At 48.6% G+C, this 18,762-nt stretch overlaps 1 protein-coding gene across 7 annotated transcripts; it reads left to right on the top strand.

The window, feature by feature from the left end:
• The first annotated feature begins 816 nt into the window (after positions 1-816).
• SETD4 (SET domain containing 4) lies at positions 817-16,828 on the top strand. 7 transcript variants are annotated; one of them, XM_078878299.1, is made up of 11 exons: positions 817-1,063; positions 2,405-2,442; positions 3,402-3,490; positions 3,979-4,091; positions 5,011-5,222; positions 7,422-7,586; positions 8,443-8,617; positions 11,182-11,263; positions 12,215-12,295; positions 13,077-13,191; positions 14,772-16,828. In XM_078878299.1, the coding sequence occupies exons 1-11, from the start codon at positions 856-858 to the stop codon at positions 15,459-15,461; spliced, it is 1,968 nt and encodes a 655-aa protein (XP_078734425.1). In that variant the 5' UTR covers positions 817-855; the 3' UTR covers positions 15,462-16,828. The 7 variants fall into 7 exon arrangements, with proteins under 7 accessions (XP_078734425.1, XP_078734426.1, XP_078734430.1 ...); XM_078878301.1 differs by having other exon boundaries at positions 987-1,063; positions 3,402-3,486; XM_078878300.1 differs by lacking the exon at positions 11,182-11,263 and having other exon boundaries at positions 8,443-8,481.
• The last annotated feature ends 1,934 nt before the right edge of the window (positions 16,829-18,762 follow it).

Raw genomic sequence — 18,762 nt, 5'->3', positions numbered from 1 at the left:
TTGTGAGAGAGTCTTGTTGTTGTCGTGAGAGAGTCTTGTTGTTGTTGTCGTGAGAGAGTTTTGTTGTTGTTGTTGTTGTTGTCGCGAGAGAGTCGCTCACCTCTAAAAGTCTCAACCCGCGGAGCGAGGCCCGTGCAGTGCGAGAGGCCGCAGTGACGTCACGCGTCCTCTCGTTGCCACGCGACCAGGGCGGAGACGGAGGGAGGGGGGGTCTGGAGGAGCAAGGAGGAGGGGTGAGGAGGGGGAGGGGTCAGGAGGAGGAGATGAGGAGGGGGGGGGGTGAGGAGTGGGGTGAGGAGGAGGGGGATGGGGGGGGATGGGGGATGGGGGGGAGGGGGTGGGGGGATGGGGGGGAGGGGGTGGGGGGATGGGGGGGGGGAAGAGGGGGTGGGGGGGATGGGGGGAAGAGGGGTGGGGGGGAGGATGTGGGAAGAGGAGGAGGGGGATGGGGGGGGATGGGGGGATGGGGGGGGGATGGGGGGATGGGGGGGAGGGGGGATGGGGGGGAGGGGGTGGGGGGGATGGAGGGAGGAGGGGGTGGGGGGGATGGAGGGAAGAGGGGGTGGAAGAGGGGGGTGGAAGAGGGGGGGGGAAGAGGGGGGGGGAAGAGGGGGGGGAAGAGGGGGGGGAAGAGGGGGGGGAAGAGGGGGGGGAAGAGGGGGGGGAAGAGGGGGGGGAAGAGGGGGGGGAAGAGGGGGGGGAAGAGGGGGGGGAAGAGGGGGGGGAAGAGGGGGGGGAAGAGGGGGGGGAAGAGGGGGGGGAAGAGGGGGGGTCGTGACCCGGATGCTATCGTTTCTTGGGTGGGGGAGTGGGGCGGTGTGTGTGGGGGGGGTCAGGAGTCAGGGGTCACGCATCATGGCGGGAAGCGCCGGTCGCACTGCGAGGAGACGGCGGCGGAGGTCGCGGACGACCGCGGCTGGTTCGGCCACGCCGGCTTCTGCCGCGGCCACGCCGAGCGCGAGTGGCGCGCCCCTGGGGCCCGACCCGCGCCACGTGGAGCTGCGACGATGGATGCGCCGGCGCGGATTCGGCCGCTGCAGCCTGCAGGCCGCGGTGTGGCCGGGTGCGTGTGCTCGCCGCGGGAACGTGGACAGTCGTCCCCACCCCCCACCTCACTCTCTCCCCGAGCAGCGGATAGAGCATGGCTCAGTCCCAGGGCTTACCGTCATAGCATGTACTGTACCCCACTGTCACACCCTGTACTGTACCCCCCGCTGCCACAGCATATACCGTACCCTCACACCATATACTGTACCCTCGGCATATACCAGACTGTACCCCACATTGTCATCGCATTTACTGTACCCGTACTGTACTGTGCTCCCACTGTCATAGCATGTACTGTACTCCCACTGTCATGGTACGTACCGTACTCCCACTGTCAGCATGTGCTGTACTGTACCCTCACTGTCAGCATGTGCTGTACTGTACTCCCACTGTCACAGCATGTGCTGTACTATACTCGAACTGTCACAGCATGTACTGTACTCCCACTGTCACAGCATGTACTGTACCCCCACTGTCAGCATATACTGTACTCCAACTGTCACAGCATGTATTGTACTCCCACTGTCACAGCATGTACTGTATTCCCACCCAGGCAGGTGCCCTTGTGAACACGCGCCTCCTCCATGTGTCCACTCGCAGCCCTTTTGTCGACCCACTCCCGGATGACGGCGTCCGCTCTCCTACGCGAATCCTTGGGGGGTGGGGGGGTTGTTGAAGGCGGGGAGCAATAGACGCGGTCGTCTAGAAGTACGGTACAACTCTGCATGCCGTCTAATCAGGAAGGTCCAACCGAGTCTCAATCAATACCTCTTCTAGAGGGTCCTGCCAAGTTTCGCAGTCGGGAGCGAGTTTGGTTTGTGTAATGCGAATTCAATAAGTTGTCGGTAAATTTTCAGCATTAGGATATTTGCCAATATCAGTTAGAGTTGTGTAATTTTTATTTTTTACCATGGAAGGAAACGGTAGTACTCAGAGGAAATTCCATGCAGCACAGGGGAAGAACATACAAACTCCACACGCCAGGGTTTATGCGTCGATAAGAGGTGTTTGGGTTGAGTGGGCGACCTAGGATGGCTTTAGTATAACAGCGCTCCAGACACGTGTGAATTTCCTTTCCACAATATTTTGTATGTTTAAATATTTAAAATGCAATACACCTTTACTGAGAATGAATAACATTGTTCTTTTAAGTTATTAAATTTAGTCCAGATTTGTTAAATTTTAAATGTGTTTAAAATATTGTCCACTTAAAGTGACTCGATAGGTCGTCGCTGTAAAACAGAATGCTGCTTCACGTGCCTCAATGGTTGTATTTAATCTGCTGGTTAAATTGAGTGATTGACGTGTGCTTTGCGAGCAGCTGAGGTGACAGCTTTGTCTCACCTTCTCTTTCCAGACACAGGGCGAGGGCTTATGGCGAGGAGACATTTCCAGGTGTGCTCTTCCTACCACGCAGTTCCTATTCTTTCGAAGTTGATATTGTTCATGCTCATAATCAACGTTTTTGGGTTTAGATCGCGTTATTTATAAATGTGTCGTAACCCTCCACCACCCGACACGGCCAATCAGCAAAAAAGTGTCACGTTGACAAAAAGACAAATAGTTCACTGCTTTAGCGGTGTGTTGAAGCGTGAAACCACAACATTTACAATTTTTGAGTACGACGTTTCGCTGGTAATTGCATCCAGCATCATCGGGCAATTCGCCAGAATGGTGAGGCTCTGCTCTTGCTCCATGTTGTTCTCCACAATTTTTATCACAATTGTGCCAATCGGCATCACGTCATTAGGATCTCTTGCAAGAGCGATGCAACGCTTCGTGAAAGGGAACCTCCCGTGGAAGGCGGATGTCACAGGGGAAATTCTCAGATCCCTTCAAGTGACCTTTGGTTCACAGAGTATGGGGCAACACTTTCCCATCCGCCTTGCAAAAGTTAGTACAATGTGGTGCGTTACAGTCGAACTCATATTTTAAATCCTCAGAGCTGGAAGTAAGCGACATTAATCGCAGAACCAAATTTAACGCGGAAGTTTTTTTGTACAGACCTTGGTGGCCGGGCTGAGGCCATCAACTCACTACACTTGAGGCCTCGGATTAATCACAGGCGGCTGCCTGGCTTGGAACATAGAATCTCAAAAGTACCTGCTCAGCACTCTGACCTCTGAACCACCCAGCCTCCATGCAGAGTTCCTCCAGACCCGTGTGTCACATGGCAGCATGTCGCAGACACGTGACAGTGTGTTTCATACGCAGCACGTATCACTGTGTGTCCCGCACCGAACACGCGTGTGTATCTTAAAACATTTTAGAGAGTCCTCAGGCTCGTTCGTGAGGTGAATGACCATTCATTGAAAATGACTTCACCCCCTCGCTGCCTTCCCTTCCCCTTGCAGCCAGGCGATGTCATTATCTCTGTTCCTGAGCGATGCCTTCTCACAGCCAGTACCCTGCTGGACACCTATCTCGGGCGCTACCTGCGTGAGTGAGTCTTCACAACGCTTTCCAGATAAGGTTGAACGCTTGAATACATGAGCTCTGCCCTCTGTTCGTCTGTAATGGGGTGGCGATTATAACTCTTCGTAAAGATGATCCAGTTTGAACCAAACCTGACTATAAAGTCACGTTGCATTCGTGATTTATCGCTAGAAAACCGGCCACATTGATCAAAGGGTTGTCCACAACCTGCAACACGAATCAGCGATGAAAGGACTCTCCTCGGCATGCTGTCGAGGGGAGTACTTTCTTCCACAGCGTGCCGGCTGAGGCACCCCCACCCTCCCGGCAGAGCCATTATCCAAGTTCCCTTTTCGCATGGCGGCCTATGGACGGACGTATCGCTTCCTATGCGTCTGGTGTGAGCACTACTGTTATTGTTCATTAAATGCCTGTGAGGGAAATCACACATTGGTAAGTTACGTAATGCATATTCATCTTCGTTTATGAATGTTGACTCTTATTTGTGTGTTGCAGGTGCAGTGGGAGTGTGACTGCATTGCAAGCGCTGTGCGTGTTCCTCATCTGTGAAAGGTTCTTCTCTCAAAGCAAGACCTGCTTGCCTTTGGCGCGTGATGGGGACCCCTCCTGTGAGTAGCGAGGGAGCGATGCGGCTCCTGAAATTGAATTTGAAAACTTCTACCATTGCATTCCTCGTACATGGAGCAGGGTTAACATCTCCTTGAGATGAAAAATCCAATCGGAACTACCACAGAGCAGTGAAACTCTTCACAAACACCAAAGATTAGAGAAGGGCGTACGGAAGCGCATAGCACAGGGCTAACGCTTGCGATCCCTACAAACGATGTCGGGTCCATGCTGTAGAGGGCAGCAAAATCTGGCAGCAGGTTGACTTGATTGGTAACACTTTTACCGCAGCAGTCCGCAACACCTGTTGCAGTCATGGTGGTCGCCCATCCAAGCGTCTTCCAGGCTCATCTCTGCTTCGCCTCCGAGATATGACGTGATCGTGAGCAATCTGGTGATTTGACCATTTGCGTTTTGGGTCTATAAAGCGTTGAAATACTCCTTGTATTGAGCTCAGTGAGGCTGTCCTGGGTAAATGTCAGAGGTTGCAAACGGGTTTTGATTCCTTACTGTACCCGGCCGCACCAGGGTCGCAAACGGGTACCCGTACCCTACCCGATACCCGGCTACCTGTACCCGGCCGGGTATCGGGTAGGGTACGGGTACCCGATTGCGACCTCTGGGATGAAGCCATGTTGCAGGCGCAGGTGGGTTGATTCTAGAAACTTGAATTGTGAGAAGAGACAAGACGTTGGGAAATGAGTGACAAACGGTGACTCACCAGTGACTCACGGTCTACCCGTACCCGGCCGCACCAGGGTCACAAACGGGTACCCGTACCCGGCCGGGTACGGGTAGCCGGGTATCGGGTAGGGTAAGGGTATCGGGTACCCGATTGCGACCTCTGGTAAATGTGCAGCGCTGATCGACAAAACTGAAATGAAGTGCGCCGACTCGTCGTGTGCATGCGTTTTCCGACAGTGCAGCAGCAGCAGCAGCCGGGACAGTGGGGCCCGTACATCGCCGTGCTCCCTGCGTCGTACTCGTGCCCTGCGTACTTCTCCAGCGAGGAGAGGTCGGCTCTCCCTGCGCCCCTCCGTCAGGAGGCCGAGGCTCAGGTGGCAGCGCTGCTGCAGGACTGGCGGGGCACCCGGCCGCTCGTCCGCCTGCTCCAGCCGCTCTTCCCAGAGCCCGTGAGTGAGCACCAGGGTCGGGATTTTCAGCTATGTCAGTCAGTGGGCCGCATGATAAAAATTTGCACGTGGTGTAGGGGACCGGGCGGCTCAAATATCAAAACTCTTGAGCCAGCACCGCTGATAATCCTGGGTTTGAAAGCTGGTTTTAGTCACCTATGATTAAACTGGGTTCTCAAGTGAAATGAGTTGATGGTCACAACCATGTCACCAATGTCTGTACAACAAAAACTCACGTTAAATGTGCTTTTGCACTTAATTTGGATAACGTCTCGCTTTGAGAATGAAAATATCGCTTTGACTATATGCAACGTACAACTGAAATTCCAACGAGAAACATTTTTTACTGTCTAGGACAGGGGTGGGGAACCTTTTTTGTGCTAAGGGCCATTTGGATATTTATAACATCATTCGCGGGCCATACAAAATTATCAAATTAAAAATTTGCCTGTTACATTTGGTCAAACATTTAATTAACTCACCCCTAATGTGATGCCTGGAACTGCTTCTATTTGGTGAGGCGTGTGATGTTAGCTGGTATTGATGATGTTGTTGCTACTCGCAACTGCTTTTCCAGGTTTGCTCCTAGATTTATTGAATTTCGAGTCCCGCCTGCGGTTGCCTTGGCAAGGCCAGACCAAATGATTTCGCTGGCCTTATACGGCCTGCGGGCCGGATGTTCCCCACCCCTGGTCTCGGATATAGTTCAAAAGTACATTCAATAAAATATTAGTTGCAAAGGTTTTGTTCAAAAGCACTAACATTACATGAATACGCATTTTAGCTGCTGTGTCAGGTGTAGTTTCCAAGCACTCATAGTAACTGAGTATCACATCCCATTGCATATTAAAAACGGACTGAAGGGTACACACCTCTTTAAATGTAAGATGCAATCTTAATCGATGTTTGGGCATAGCATAGCCACAAAGCAGAGTTTCCAAATCCAGTATTTACTCCTGCAGCAAAGGGTTGAAGGGGTAGCCCAGTTTTTAGCACACTATGCTATAAACCCGGTAAGCTGAGTTTGATTCCATGTCATGGGTATCTTCAGCGGCAATTGAAATGTGAACCTGTCGTGCCTGCCACCCCCACCTTCCTTCATCAACCTGCAGTGGCCAGTGTGGTGAAGTATCGTCAAACACCCTGCACGCAATTGGAAGGTCGTCATCCAGCGGTGCATTGATAGGGCTGTACATTATTATCGTAAACTATTTCTTGGAACACATCGTTGCGGGGATTTTGAAGTGCATCTTACATTGCGACAATTTAAATGTGGACTTGATAGACTGGATTAACTCGGTGGTGATGTTGGTCTGCGCCCTAACACACACCCCCTGTGTGGAGGTTCGTCACCGGCGATTCTTGGTAAACGCCTTCAAGATTAGGCGAAGTTTGAATATTGTTGTCATACCTGTGGTGGAGCACACAAGTTACTATCTCACACTGTGTCATAGAATTGAATGTATAGCAGTCAATTTGAAGATGAGCCAACACTCACCCCAGTCACTCACTCGCCAGCGGTCAGTCGCCTCCTCGTGACTCTTCTATCGCTACTACCATGGTCACTGTTCCTGTAAACTTTGCTCGTTCATTCCTCCACCAATGTAAAGGACTCGGTCTCTACCAGACACTGCCTGTGTTGTCTCATCGGTACTGTATTCAACCACCACGCTAAAAGGTCACTCACTCCTCGTTCTGCTGCTTCCCTTGAACTGCTACACTTTTCAATTCCCTCCCATCGTCTCTTTTCCCAGGCTCTAATAATTAACCTTCTGTAATTAAAAGAAAACAAAAACATGTAAACTCTAACCTTTTACTACTTTGACAGTGCTGATTGTTGCTGGCTCATTGAAATTTGGAGTCTGTGGTCTGCATTAAAAACACACGATAATAAATACATTTTCTTGGTTCTTTCGGTAAAGTCACGTAGAAGGGAAATAATAAAATAATAAAAATTAAACATAATAAAATAATTCTCATGACGTTTCGGCCACAACGCAAGCAGCCGTCCTCATGTGAAGAACAGGTCTTTCCGACAGACCTGTTCTTCACGTCGTGAGAATTATTTTATTATGTTTTATTTTTATTATTTCATTATTTCCCTTCTACGTGACTTTACCGAAAGAACCAAGAAGATTAATCCCTGCAGTCACGAAAGCTTTAAATCGAAAAATAAAGACATTATTCGCGTGCGTGTAGGTGAGTCGCGTGTTCTGCAAGGACGCGTTCCGCTGGGCGTGGTGCAGCGTGAACACGCGGGCCGTGTACCTCCCCGCCCAGCCCTGCCCTGCCCTGGCCGGGGGCACGGGGAGCCTCGCCCTCGCACCCGTGCTTGACCTTCTGAACCACCACCCCTCCGCAAAGGTCAGGAACCTGACAGTCCCCAACTGACATCAGAGGGGGAATCGGCCACAGATTCTTGACTGTGCTGTATCGCATGACACTGCGCCGCATTACCACGTTCACACGGCAGTTTCGCCATCAGGGATCAAAGTCAAACTTCTCATTTAGCCTCGGGCTTCATTTCTCACTCCATACTTTCCGGGTTGCTGAACGACTGGAGTAGCATACTTGGCATCCAATTTAACACGTTGGCTTTCGCGACCAATATCATCCATAATTTCCATTTTTTTGGGTTAGATCGTAAATATATAAATGTGTCGTTCAACCCGCAACCACCAGACACAGACAATTAGTAAGCTTTGTGATGTAGACAGAATATGCCAATTCGTTACTAGTACAACAAAGTGGTGTTGGAGAGGAAAGCCACAACATTAACAATCTGAGTACGACGTTTCGCCAGTAACTACAACTAGCTTACGCAATCTAATCCAAAAAAACTTGTATTACTTGGCAACCATTTAGTTTTCAGCGGTCGGCTGACTTTATGAATTGGTTTTCCGTGTACTCATTTGCAAAGCTTAACCTAGTCACGAAAACTTCAAATCTAGAATTAAAGCTTAACCTACTTTGAAAATTAAATGCAATTTCTATTTTATTCAGCCAAAAAACGGAATTGGCAGCACGGGACTAGTAGCCACAACCATAGCAAGAAGTATACTTGATGTGGTGCGTAGTTGCAGACATATTCTCCGTCGCCGAACCGGACAATTGAAGTCAATACCTTCTGAGATGTTAGCGTTTGGCAAGATGAAAAGGATGCACTAGCGTCGCTAAAGTGCCCTACGGCGCGTACTCTCTCTGTGTGGTGGTGTGGCAGGTCACGGCGGGGTTCAACGAGGCGACACGGGAGTACGAGGTGCGTGCTGGGCAGACGCACGCACACCACTCGCAGGTGTTCATTTGCTATGGGCCTCACGACAGCCAGAGCTTGCTGCTGCACTACGGCTTCGTGTGCGATGCCAATCCCCATGACGTCGTCTACGCCACTGTCGGTGAGATCCGGGGGCGTCTGGTACTTGCCGGCACCACTGACAGGGCACCCAGCAGAGGTCGCAACCGGGTACCCAATACCCGGCTACCCGTACCCGGCCGGGTACGGGTAGCCGTTTGCGACCCTGGTGCGGCTGGGTACGGGTACGGGTAGGCTGTGAGTCACTGGTGAGTAACCGTTTGTCACTCATTTCCCAACGTCTTGTCTCTTCTCACAATTCAAGTTCCTAGAATCAACCCACCCGTGCCTGCAACATGGCTTCATCCCAGAGGTCGCAATCGGGTACCCGATACCCGTACCCTACCCGTACCCGGCCGGGTACGGGTAGGGTACGGGTAGGGTACGGGTACGGCCGGGTATGGGTACGGGTACCCGTTTGCGACCCTGGTGCGGCCGGGTACGGGTAAGGAATCAAAACCCGTTTGCGACCTCTGGCACCCAGGCTCGCCCAGAGACACCACCCAGGTGTGCCTACCAGAGGTGTGGACTCGAGTCATGTGACTTGGACTCGAGTCAGACTCGAGTCATGAATTTGATGACTTGCGACTCGACTTGGACTTGCATAACAATGACTTTGTCCCACCTATGAGATGTGGACTCGAGTCATGTGACTTGGACTCGAGTCAGACTCGAGTCATGAATTTGATGACTTGCGACTCGACTTGGACTTGCATAACAATGACTTTGTCCCACCTCTGGTGCCTACTATGCACGTGACGTCGCTTGGCGTTACCGCGTTCCGCTGCTTGTTGCCGAGGTTTGCCGTTTGAATGCGACGGGCCACCCTGGTTAATAACGCGGTGCATATTAAACCATAAAATGCTACATGCCGTCTGCTTCACCATGGGTGTTAGAGATCCCATGGTGTTATTCGAAGAAGAGTAGGCGATTGCGTTGCCGGTGTCACTGTCTAAATGTTGACGAATCTGAAACATTCCACCGTAAATTACTGAATTTCAAAACGCATAGCAACGTCAGCCCCTCGTGCGAAAACGTCGCAGGATCCCTCCTGGAAAAGGGTCTTGAGACTCGGTGAGGTTTTCCTGGGTAAACGAGCATAAATCGCAATCATAATAACATGGAGAAGAGGTCTGACATTGTTCACTGATCATACATAGAGTACTCTTTGGTTCTTTCGGTAAAGTCACGTTGGTATAAAATTAAATAAATGTAATCACCTGATGACGGACGCTTGTGTTGCGCCCGAAACGTCGTGATTTAATTTATTTTATTTTATAGCTACGTGACTTTACCGAAAGAACCAAAGAGTATGGATCCCTGCAGTCACGTAAACTTCAAATCTAGATTGACCATAGAGTAGTAGCTGCTGCTGCAGTAACCCTCACCATGCCGCAATGACCAGGAGCGCTTTCCGTTGCACCGTACCAAAACGCCTCTCGCGATTCGCAGATCCCATCGTATGTTTATTTTTGTGGATAAGGAGACATATACATCCGATTATATAACACTGGTCAACAAAGAAAAAACATTTTTTTCTGGCCTGGACTTTTGCAGCTGTTTTAGACTAATTTCAGGGTGCTGACTAAATCTAATCTCAGATTTGCTGTATCACATCTCATTTTTATGCTATCGGCATACCCCATTTTCATTGATTTTACCCGAAATTAACTCTGTCACTTATGATTGCAGGTTGTTGCGAGTCAGTGACTGCTTTAGTGTTAAAATATGGTGCTGTATTTTTAGGATAGTGTGTTTATAATATCATTTTATGTAGATATCCACATTTATTTAATATTTTTCTTCTGCAGTTTTTATTGAAAATGCAATATTTGATATCTCAAAAACCTGATGTGATGGACAAAAACAAATGCCAGATTTGGAATCAGCACCCCAAAATTATCTTAGAACCGTTAAAATACCTTATGCCAGAAAAAGTGTGTTGACCAGTGTTATCCGTGATTGGAGAACAGGCACACCCAAAAGTCACCTTAAAGTTCTAAATTGAATCCTATTTGTGTTCAGCTGCTGATGAGTGCACGGATAATAGGATCCACCCACACCCTCTATATCAACGCGGATAGGAGCCTCACTGTGTTCTCCAGGCAATGGGGCCACACTCAGCTGTTACTGCCACGCAATGTAAGGGACTGCTCTACTTACGAACACTCGATTTACGAACTTTCATAGATACGAACAAACCTGTCCAGTTGTCTGTTCGGATCGAGAGTCGTAAGTTCAACCGCCGCGCAATACGTAGCGGTGGTGGCATCTACATCTGCAGAACATAAAGAACCAGTAGCGTCTACATTTACAGGAGATTATACAACTTTTAAAGCTATTCCCCATGTTTAGTGTACACGCCGTACAACATGTTTGGAATCGACAGGAGTAAAAGTTGGACTTAAAAACAAATCGAATTAAGGACAGACCTCTAGAACCTAACTCATTCGTAAGTAGAGTAGTCCCTGTATGTATGTTGAACTTCTTTCGCACCGTACGTAGCCAACCGTGCATAATCGGAAGTGTGGGGGAAGGACAACAAACTAAACACAAATCAGTTCTAGAGAAATGAGTTTAAAATGTGTGCGGCTCTTGTCTGTGCAGACGACGTGTTGGGTGTGGCGTGTGGCCCGAGTACTGCCGCTGAGTGGAAGTTGACCCTTCTGCAAAAGAGGGACCTCACCAGGTTAGGCGCCTCCTCCATTGACCTCACCTCACAAACCTTTACCTCACCTCACCATGAAAAGCCTCGTTTCATAATGCTTCACTGCAGACATTTTCAAGTCCTCGGTCCTGAGGTGGCCGGGTGGGTCAGATATCAGAGTGACTGAGCTTCCATCGCTGAGATCCTGAATTCCAAACCAGGTTTTCAAGTGGAGTAAGTTTATGGTCTGAGCCCGATCACCAATGATTGCACAAAAACACCATGGTATTAAAATGTAGGTCTGTAGTTAATTTGGCGAAATTCCAATTGTCATCATTCGGAATATTGGTTTGACTCGTGCAACAAATATTGCCTTTTTTGGAAAGTGCTGCTTCCTCCGAGTGCGTGAAGATGAAGCCACTCGAGATGTCAGAAGCAGTTCTTTGCAGCTTCAACAGGCCGCTTTCTAACATGAAGCGGATCACTGCTGTGCAGAGGTCGCAAACGGGTTTTGATTCCTTACCTGTACCCGGCCGCACCAGGGTCGCAAACGGGTACCCGTACCCATACCCGGCCGTACCCGTACCCTACCCGTACCCTGCCGGGTAGGGTACGGGTATCGGGTACCCGATTGCGACCTCTGGGATGAAGCCATGTTGCAGGCGCGGGTGGGTTGATTCTAGGAACTTGAATTGTGAGAAGAGACAAGACGTTGGGAATTGAGTGACAAACAGTTACTCACCAGTGACTCACGGCCTACCCGTACCCGGCCGCAACCGGGTACCCGATACCCGTACCCTACCCGGGTATCGGGGTACGGGTATCGGGTATCGGGTACCCGGTTGCGACCTCTGCTGCTGTGTGAGACTTCAAATGGATTCTGCATCTCATGACGTAATGCCAATAGCACAAATGTGATAAAATTGAGGAAAAAGACACGGCGCACCTTAAAATCCCATGTTCCTCTCCCCTGTCCTCCCGGCCTTTTCCTAGGAACCTGACATTTGGAGTGGACGGTCCCTCGTGGAGGCTGCTCACAGCCATCGGGATTCTCTGCCTTCCTGCGCACAAGACGTAAGCCCTCGCCTGCCGACCCGTGGTCATCTCCACGCATCGCTTGTTTGACGGTCACATGTTTCTCTTTGAATCTTCATGGGTTTCACATCCGCGGATTTAATGCCTCTCCGTCGCACCCTTCAGTTGCACCGCATGTGTGCGCTCTCCGATTTAAACTGCGGCTCGTCAAAATTTCCGGGAGGCTCAACTGGTACACAGCTTCGAGCCCCCCCCCCACCTCTGTTATCCCCTCCCACTTTTATATGGCCCCGCCCACTTTTATATGGCCACGCCCACTCGACAACCAGCCCCACGGCCTCCTGGCTCTGCCGTTGGGCCCCACCTACTGCTCATAGGCTCCCGCCCCACTGCTCGGGTTGCCCTACCCTTTGTCCGCAATCATGAGCTGAGCACGAGACCAGAAAACGTTAAACCGGCGACAAAATTCGGATTTTTCCAAAAGCTTTAGGACACTCTGAAATCAACGGGGCTGTACCTGCCGTAATTCGCAGCGATGTGGTGGTCCAATTGTGCTGTGTGTGTGTGTGTGGGGAGCGGTTAGCACGCTGTACTACGAACCGATTATCTGACTTGGTCATGGGCCTCCCGTAGGTCGACTCGGCATCAAATGAGTACCTGGCGCATGTGTAAACATCGACGCTGGGAGACAAAGGCGGCCGGGCGTGGTGTTGGCCACCCGCCCCCTTGTGTACCGTGCCGGCCTTCATAAGTATTCACTAACAGCACTTGCCCCAACAGTCTGTTAAGTCTACACGGGGGATCTTTGTCTTTGCCCCAGCCACCTGGTCTCGGATGTGATCGTCGGCCGAGGGAGCATGCAGGAGGAGACGCAGGAGCTGGCGCTGAAGCTTTGCTGCTGCATGGAGCAGGCACGGAGGATGACCATCGCCAGGGTAACGTGTGTGTTGGCGTGACGCACTCTAATTATACTTTGTAACGTACACAGGTTTTTTTTTACATTTCTGGAAGATTCAACGGTGCAGGAAACCGCAAACAAGCGGGAAGGCATTCAGAACAGATGCCAACAATTGGCCAAGTTTTGTAGTCCTACGTGGGATACTAGCTTTCCTACCCGGCGTCGCCCGGGACTTGGATTCACCACACCCGGCCGCCTTTGTCTCCCCAGTGGCGATGTTCACACACCACACCAGTTACTCGTTTGAGGCTGAGTCGACCTAGGGGAGGCCCCGGGACTGGTTCAAATAATCGTCACCGGTGGTGGCCGTGAGCAGGAATCGAACTCGGGTCGCCGGGTTCGTAGCCCAGCGCGCTAACCACTACACTACACTGCGTGACGCTTCCACATGTGCGGGTCACGTGACAGATTTGACGTCACAGCTCACTTGCCGTGCAAAAAATATATGCATTATTGAGCTCCCCCCCCCAAAAAAACGAAAGTGTATTTTTATAACTTTTGCATGGTGTACAGTCTGGAAAGTACCCACATGGCAAATTTCAAGTTTGATGCATGTCGGGAAGTATGTTAAACATTTTGAACAGGCACACATAATCACAACTTTGCCTTTTATATATATGGAGATTTGGCAAACTCACAGCAATGCTCGTTTATATGTGTTGAGATGTGGTCGTTTTGTGAAACCACGTATTGTAAATGTGTGCCATCTGAAGTGTTCCTGATCAAGCCTCACTCTTCTCTCGGCACTCTGCTCTCTAATGGCTGCAGAACAGATTAGTAAAAGGTCAGGTTGCTGCGATATGGCGATTACATCGTCCGTTTGTAACATATGAATATACCGTGATTCTTGTCGCTTTCATCCCATATCTCATTTCCTGACCAAATATATTAGAAATAACAGTGGCGTAATCTCTATAAGCAATTCATTTAGCGCTTTCAAAAAGGTTTTCCTGAATAATTGACAGCATGATCATGACATGAACGTGCTCAGGGGATATTGACGATTTTTCTGTATCTGACAGCATGTGCACTCGTAACAGTGCGCACATGCTGTCAGAATGGTGCCACCTGAGGTAGCAAAACTGTAGTCATACCCTTTTTATCTACACGGCGAATGTGAGTTAATTTTACAACCCGCTCGTTTCAAATGGTCATCACATGATCCCCTGTTATTGGCCGCGTGAAGAAATTGGAACCACGCGTGTTTTGTCACCTCGGGTGACACCAAAAGAGGGAAATATCTCGTCTGGGCTCGTGGACTATTACCATCACAATGATTAGAATAACACCAGTTGAAGAACGTTTAAATAATATTAATTTGTACTGGAAGTACAGCAAAGAAAAAACAATTGTAAAACGTGATTACAAACTTTAGGGATACTGATTTTGCAGCAATCTTGATGTCATGTAAATTGATAGGATATCATGAGAATTCCACGATTGTACCACGACAACCCTAGAGCAAGCACAGCACGTGCTGAGGGACTCAGCGATTTGTTTAGCGCTGTGAGGTCATCCCTGGGTGTGTGCCTGCCATGGTTTTGTGTCTCGCGACAGATGTCGCCCGGCTCAGGGGAACCATCGCGGCTTCTGCTCCAACTCCTGACTCAAGAGCTGTGCATCCTGGTCTCTGCTCGCAGTGCGATGCAGCATCAACGGCAAACAGCACAAGTGACAGCAACCACAGAAACAACCACAGATACAACAGCAACCACAGATACAACCACAGATACAACCGTAACAACAGAAACAACCGTAACCACAGATACAACAGCACAAGCAACAGCAACCACAGAAACAACCACAACCACAGATATATCAGCACAAGTGACAGCAACCACAGATACGACAGCAACCACAGCTACAACAGCAACTACAGAAACAACCGTAACCACAGATACAACAGCACAAGCAACAGCAACCACAGAAACAACCACAACCACAGATATAACAGCACAACCTACAGCAATCACAGATACAACAGCAACCACAGCTACAACAGCAACTACAGAAACAACCGCAACCACAGATACAACAGCAACCACAAATATAACAGCACAATCTACAGCAATCACAGATACATCCGCAACCACGGCTACAACAGTAACTACAGCTACAACAGAAAAACCAACCACATATACAACAGCAAAATATGCAACAGCACAAGCGGCAGCAAGAACAGATACATCAGTACAAGTGAAAGCAACCACAGATGCAGTAGAACCAATGACAGAAGTAAAAGATTAACCCACGTCTTTCGCAACAGCGTCCATTCACTGTATTCAACTTTTGAATCGTTCATTAAATAGGATGGCTTATATTTTAATTTCAAAGGAACAAGTTAAGGAATGTGTGAATTGTTGTGATTAAGAGTTACAATTCGAGAACGGATTATTTATTTAACATTGTGGTGAATGAAAGTGCAGGGGTGGAATGATTCCATAAAGGCGCAGTGGTGGCAAGATGTTAACTACCTCACCTGGTACGCAGGAGGTCGTGGGTTCGATCAGGACTCAAACGTCTGTATATTTGGAGTTTGCATTTCTCTCTCCGTGATGGTGTGGATTTTTATCCAGGTCCTCCGGTCTTTTCCTCCACATTTATAAACATGTGTTTAGAGTATTTGGTTGCTATACATTTCCACACGATACGCCACGTTTTTCTTGCTATCATTTGTGGCCAGGTCGCTTCTCAAAAAGAGCTACATCGCTCCGAGGAGCTGAAACTGGTAAAATAAAAAGTTGTCTGCAGATGTCATTTTAAATATCGTATATGAACAGAAGCTATTTGGTGAACAATTGAGTGTAGGTGTGGTGTGCTTAATATTATTGAAGTACTGTGTGCTATCATTCCAATAACACTAGCTAAAACTTGTTCCTGCTAAACTGAAGTCAGTTGTGGGGGGGCTAGAACAATTTTGGCAACCCATAAAATATTTACTCGCCCAGTACAGATCTAGAATTGCACGAATCAAAATCTTTCGACTGGAGGAATCCGATGAGCAATGAAGCTCTTTTTCACATGCCCAGTAGACATCGTTCTGGCTGTAGCTACTAGTATGTGTGTTGAACTTTGTTCGCACCGTACGTAGCTAACCGTGCAAAAAGGAGGTGCGAGAAAATGACAGCAAACTAAGCAAAAAGCTGTTATAAAGAAATTCGTTTTCAATCTAGATTTAAAAGTGCATATCTCCAGTGGCTTTCTAATGTCGGAAGGAAGAGCGTTCCGGACGGCCGCAGAAGCGCATCTGAGACCGCACGATGCAAGTGACCGTCTTTGTTCGATGGTTAGCTTGAAGTCACTGCGAGGATAGCCAGGTGCCACCTACTCCAGTTTCCGGGGAACCTATTCTCAGGTTTTTTTTTACCTACGTGACTTTACCGAAAAAAAAACCTGAGAATATGAATCATTGCAGTCACGAAAGCTTCAAATCTAGAATTCCGGGGAACCTTTTTGCCATTCTCAAGATGATGAAATAATGAATAGGCTTCCTGGCAAGCAGAAAGGGTAAAGCCAATTCACCGTGGTATATTGTCTGTTCACCCCGCAGTCTGCCAAGTGGGGATCATAGCCCCCTGCACCCCCCCCCACCGCCTTTGTCTGCATGTGTCTATGGTGATATTTTTGTTTTTAATAAAATTCAGGAAGTACACTGCGCTGTTCTGTGTGACCACGTGGGAGGGAGGATTGACTGCCCGTTGTTGTTGCCTCGGTGTTTGCACTGTTTGCTCGCATGCTTTCACCCTGAGGAATATTGAGATGCTCTTCCTGTTTTAGATGCTCTTATCAGTCGGCAGCCATTGTCTTTACACCATTGGAACCTCATTTGCCAGTAAAAAACATGATAATTGGTTTTTTTACCCTTCTATCTGGCACAGGTGTCAGTTTTGTTGCCAGATAGAAGAGTAAAAAACTAATATTTTTTACTGGCAAATGAGGTTCCAATGGTGTAAATACTTACCCCGAGCTCTCATACTCTGATGGTGCATTGTCTTTGAGTTGTGCGCCTTTTGGCGTCATCTGGTCCAACCCATGTGAGACTAGGCTCTAAGGAAAGCTGTCTCGGGTGTGGACCAATCAACTTCAAGGACAGTGCACATTATCAGAGTTATGTTTTTTGTTTGCATTATGGCTGCAGGTATTGCGGTCTATGCAAACATGACTCCTTGTAAAAAAGGTGTCAGTTTTGTTGCCAGATAAAAGGGTAAAAAAACAATTATCAGCCATTGTCTTATCTTATCTTACTCCTCTTTGTTTTCTGTAGAGCATGAGGACACAACAAGCCCATACCATGCCGGACGGCCTTTAGCAGCTTTCTCTGCTTCACCACAAGACAAGGCCCCCCGTGGTCTTTAGTTGGTTTTGAATGGTGCGTCACCAGCTGGTCTTCAACCTGCCCCGCGGTCTTTTCTCTTGTGTCCACCGCAGAGCAGTTTTCGCAATGGACTCTGGTTCCATTCTCAGCACGTGTCCCAGCCACCTGAGTTTTCTCTCTGTTAAGTCCCGCGTTATGCATTTTGAATTGGTCTCGATGTTACAGGTCCCGGTTTGAAATCTTGTTTGGCCAGAAGATGCGACAGGTTTTCGTCAGGCGGTTTAGGTGGAAGGTTGATAGGGGGAGCTCATGTCTATCTTGGTGGTTCTCCAACTTTCACTTTTGTAGAGTAACAATGATTTTACATTGCCGTTATATATTCGTACCTTTGTCTTTAAAATGTATTGGCCAGAATTCCAGATGTTTATCAGTTGGAAGGTGTGTCTTGCCCTGTTTAGCCTGGAGTTTTGATGTATAATTTTCTTTGCTTATTATAGCGCCACGGTATGTAAAACTATCAACCTGTTCCAGTGGTTTTCCCCTGATTGTTGCATTTGTTGCTGTATTTATTTTCATTTCTTGGGTCTTTTCTACGTTTATCTGCAGGCCTAGTTGCTCAACAAACTGGCTCAACAGAGTTGTTTTCTCCAGCATATGGGTTTGTTTAGAGGAGAGCAGGACTATGTCATCTGCGAAATCCTGATCTTCGAGCACTGAGAAAGTGGGTCCACTGGATTCCCCATAGCCATTGTCTACGCACACCCTGATCTGTCCGCTGCTGGATGAAGGCTTGCCCATGCCGTTGCCATCCCTCAGGCAACACCAGGCATTAATCCCTAACAGCGAAACGTCTTGCTCACGTCCACTTTTCTCATCAATGTTTCTCACTTTGCTTGGGCTCTAATTGAACGTGTCTACGGGACCTTTTTTGCCAATATCAAAACTGATGAAAAGAATAATGTTTTACCCTTTCTGTAAATAAAACAGGTGTTAACACCAAATAGATACCTTTTTCAAGGCAACAAGGCTGCATTAAGCACATGTTTGGCCAGAATTCCAGATGTTTATCAGTTGGAAGAAGGTGTGTCTTGCCTTGTTTAGCCTGTTTGTTTTGCAACAAGTATGTGTGGTTAATTCAATGTTTTGCCATAAGTAATTCACGTATTACATTGTCTCAACATGCACAGATTGGAAACGTCCTACGTTTCGCGCCACACAAACACTCAACCTTGC

This window comes from Lampetra fluviatilis, chromosome 50, assembly GCF_964198595.1.
Source record: "Lampetra fluviatilis chromosome 50, kcLamFluv1.1, whole genome shotgun sequence".
Classification (NCBI taxonomy): domain Eukaryota; kingdom Metazoa; phylum Chordata; class Hyperoartia; order Petromyzontiformes; family Petromyzontidae; genus Lampetra; species Lampetra fluviatilis.
This window is presented reverse-complemented; position numbering and strand designations above follow the sequence as displayed.

Coding starts and splice junctions, on each gene's coding strand:
- SETD4 (XM_078878299.1), top strand. CDS start 856: ATGGCGGGAAGCGCCGGTCGCACTGCGAGGAGACGGCGGCGGAGGTCG. Junction 2,443..3,401: donor TGGCGAGGAGACATTTCCAG/GTGTGCTCTTCC, acceptor TTCCCCTTGCAG/CCAGGCGATGTCATTATCTC. Junction 3,491..3,978: donor CTCGGGCGCTACCTGCGTGA/GTGAGTCTTCAC, acceptor TGTGTGTTGCAG/GTGCAGTGGGAGTGTGACTG.